Raw genomic sequence first — 3,832 nt, 5'->3', positions numbered from 1 at the left:
GGGTCACCTGAGGTCAGGAGTTCGAGACCAGCCTGGCCAACATGGTGAAACCCCATCTCTACTAAAAATACAAAAATTAGCTAGGCGTGGTGGCAAGTGCCTGTAATCCCAGCTACTCAGGAGGCTGAGGCAGGAGAATCCCTTGAATCCAGGAGGTGGAGGTTGCAGTGAGCCGAGATTGTGCTATTGTACTCCAGCCTGGGCGACAAGAGTGAAACTTGGTCTCAAAAAAAAAAGAAAGAAACAAACCTGGAGTGGAAAGAATAATAAGGAGATGATGGTCAAAGAATACAAAACCTCAGTTATTCAGGAGGAATGTGGGTTTTTTTAAGTTCTACTGCACAGCTTGAATATAGTTAATAATACAGTATTGTGGCTGGGCACGGGAGTTCAAGCCTGTAATCCCAGCACTTTGGAAGGCCTAGGTGGGTAGATGACGAGGTCAGGAGATGGAGACCATCCTGACTTAACATGGTGAAACCGTGTCTCTACTAAAAATTCAAAAAAAAAAAAATTAGCTGGCTGTGGTGGCGGGCGCCCATAATCCTAGCTACTTAGGAGGCTGACGCAGGAGAATTGCTTGAAACCCAGAAGACGGAGCTTGCAGTGAGCAGAAATGGCACCACTGCACTCCAGCCTGGGCAACAGAGCAAGACTCCGTCTCAAAAAAAATAAAAATAAAGTATTTTGTATTTCCAAATTGCTAGAGGAAATTTCAAATGTTCTCACAAGACGTTGAGTATCTGAGGTGATGAATGCATTAACTGGCTTCATTTAATTATTCCACATGATATTCATGAATCATAACCATCACTTTATACCTCATAAATTTATACATTATTATAAACTATCAATTTACAGTTAAAAAAAATGTTGAAGACATCCAGGAGGAAGTCTCCATCTCGCTCTCTTTTTTTTGGGAGGGGAGAGGGTCTGGCTTTGCCACCCAGGCTGAAGTGCAGTGGCACAAGTGTAGGTCACTGCAGCCTCAACCTCCTGGACTCAAGCAATCCTCCCACCTCAGCCGCCTGAGCAGCTGGCACTACAGTTGCGCGGCCATCATGCCCGGCTAATTTTTTTTACTTTTTATAGAGAGGACGTTTTGCTATGTTGCCCAGACTGCTTTCCCAACATTTTTTTTTTTTTATACGGAGTCTGTCATTCAGGCTGGATTGCAGTGGCATGATCTCAGCTCACTGCAATCTCCGCCTCCCGGGTTCAAGCGATTCTCCTGCCTCAACCTCCCTTGTAGCTGGGATTACAGGTGCCTGCCACCATGCCCTGCTAATTTTTTGTTTTTGTTTTTAATAGAGACGGGGTTTCCCCATGTTGGCCAGGCTGGTCTCGAACTTCTGACCTCTGATGATCCGCCCGCCTGGGCCTCCCAAAGTGCTGGGATTACAGGCGTGAGCCACTGCGCCCGGCCTGGTCTCCAACTTCTGAACTCAAGCAATCCTCCCACCTCAGCCTCTCAAAATATGGTGGGATCACAGGCGTAAGCCACTATGCGGGGCCGCCATCTCCTTTTAACAAAGGAGTTAGAAAATAAAAATAAAGTAAAATAGAAGAAAAAAAACCCTCACAAAACCTTAAGAAAATAGCATTCTGTGGTTCTGCAGAAAAGCAAAAAACACTCCAATGTACTTCAAAGAACACGGCTTTAAAGTCTGTCCGAAACTATACTCTGGATAACATCCTCAAATGACAGAAAAAAAATAACATGCCAATCACAACCTTTACCTGAGCGTCCTGCGCCTCTCTCTCTGGAACCTGCAGGCACTGGGAGCGGAACACCTTCCAGCTTCGGGGTGAAGACAAAGGGCCGTGAGGGCTGCACCCCTACTCCAGCCCGCCGGCCCGCCCCAGCCCGCTGGAAAGGACACCCCAGGAGCAGCTCTGGGACTTCCCCGCCTACCTGCGCGAACCGCCGGTGCTGCAGCCGGGGCAGGCGCACGCGAACACGTGCAGCAGACGGTGAAACGGGGAGCCTTCCAGCGGGCAGTACACCTGCACGACCAGGGCGAGCGGCTGCCCGCAGCGCTGACACACGGGCCTGGGCGCAGCCACGGTAGGCAGAGCATCCTGAGGGGACAGAGGAGGCGCTCAGACTCCAACTCCCCCCGGGACCTTGCCCACTCTCTCCGCACCCTTCGCCACCACCCATCGACCCCAGCTCTGGCACCCGCCCTCACCGGAATGCCGCCCAGCTTGCTAGCATTCCAGGCGCCCGGCCCTGTGAGGCTGCCGTGCACCGGCGCATCTCGAAGTCCCAGCAGCACCGGCTTCAGAACGGCCGTCATGGCTGCCTGGTGACCAGGTGAAAACGCGAACTACGGCAGCCGAGCGGGCGCGCGCATCCGCGCACGCGCAACGCATACACTGAAATGATAGCCCCACCCCCTTACTAGGATCCGATGCGGAGGCGTGGCTTTAAGGCGCGTGCACTCAGGTCCAAGAGCCACAGAGGCGCCGTTGGCATTATGTGCCCCTTAATACGCTGTAATAGGAAGTACACACCATCTACTAGGAAGTAGTTTTGCCAAAAAGCTAACTTTTTTTTCCTTTTTTTCCTTGAGACGAGGACTTGCTATATTGCCCACACTGGTCTTGAACTCCTGGCTCCTGGGTTCAAGTGATCCTCCCGCCTCAGCCTCCCAAAGTGTTGTGATTACAGATGTGAGCCACCAGGCCCAGGCTCCAAAAAGCCTTCCCGGGAAATAAAAATTTTAGGTGGGATAATGGTATTACCAATCATTAACAAGAAGAACAATGAAGTTTTTAATTTTTAGAGAAACACACCAAAATGCTTATAGATGAAATATCTGGGATTTGCTACTACATAATTAAGGCGGGATATAGATACAGTAAGATTGGCCATGAGTTGATAATTGTTGAAATTTGGTGCCAGGCACATGGAGATTTATTCTCTTTGGGTTTTATATGTTTGAGATTTTTCGGAGTTTTTATTTTTGTTTTGTTTTTGAGACAGAGTCTCGCTGGGTCTCCCAGGCTGGAGTGCAGTGGCGCCATCTCACTGCAACCTCTGCCTCCCAGGTTCAAGCAATTCTCCTGCCTCAGCCCCCGCCCCCCCCGCCCCGAGTAGCTGGATTAGGATTACAGGTGCCCACCATGATGCCTGGCGCCCAGCTTTTTTTTTTTTTTTTTTTGAGAGGGAGTTTCTCTCTTGTTGCCCAGGCTGGAGTGCAGTGGCATGATCCCAGTTCACCGCAACCTCTGCCTCCCAGGTTCAAGCCCTTCTTCTGCCTTAGCCTCCCAAGTAGCTGAGATTACAGGCATGTGCCACCACACCTGGCTAACTTTGTATTTTTAATAGACAGGGTTTCTCCATGTTGGTCAGGCTGTCTTCGAACTCCCAACCTCAGGTGATCTGCCCACCTTGGCCTCCCAAAGTATTAGTATTACAGGTGTGAGCCACCGTGCCCAGCCACACAATACAGTTTTTTAAATTCCTGCAGCACAACGTGGGTGAATTTCAAAAGCATCATGGGAAGAAGCCAGACACAAAAGGTGCCGTTCTGGTCAAAGCAGAACTTAGGGGAAAAAAAATCAGTTCAATGGTAGTCAGGAATTGGTATGAGGGAGTAGGACTGAACCACAAGAGCGTCAGGAACTTTTGAGGGTGAGGAAAATGCTGTATATCTTGTCTATAATGGTTATAAGACTGTATATACACTTGTGAAAACAGAACTGTATAGCAAAGGTGAATCTTACTATATGTAAATTACACCCCAATAAACCTAACTTTTTAAAAATGCAGGCTGCAAAAACATTATTTTAGGATTCATAACATGGTATGCAAAGGAAACGTGTT

General features: G+C 48.9%; 1 protein-coding gene across 1 annotated transcript in view; it reads right to left on the bottom strand.

Annotated features, from left to right (window-relative positions):
• PDCD2L (programmed cell death 2-like) overlaps nucleotides 1–2,341 on the bottom strand; it is a 32,506-nt gene extending 30,165 nt beyond the window's left edge. Inside the window, exons 1-3 of the mRNA XM_011947498.1 lie at nucleotides 2,193–2,341; nucleotides 1,916–2,082; nucleotides 1,741–1,801 (exon numbers count right to left, since the gene is read on the bottom strand). Of these exons, the coding sequence (XP_011802888.1) occupies nucleotides 1,741–1,801; nucleotides 1,916–2,082; nucleotides 2,193–2,300 (336 nt within the window). The 5' untranslated portion in view covers nucleotides 2,301–2,341. The remainder of the gene's footprint in view (nucleotides 1–1,740; nucleotides 1,802–1,915; nucleotides 2,083–2,192) is intronic.
• Nucleotides 2,342–3,832: the final 1,491 nt, after the last annotated feature.

This window comes from Colobus angolensis, unplaced genomic scaffold (genome assembly GCF_000951035.1).
Source record: "Colobus angolensis palliatus isolate OR3802 unplaced genomic scaffold, Cang.pa_1.0 Scaffold107, whole genome shotgun sequence".
Classification (NCBI taxonomy): domain Eukaryota; kingdom Metazoa; phylum Chordata; class Mammalia; order Primates; family Cercopithecidae; genus Colobus; species Colobus angolensis.
The sequence above is the reverse complement of the archived record's forward strand: the minus strand, read 5'-3'. Positions and strand labels throughout refer to the sequence as shown.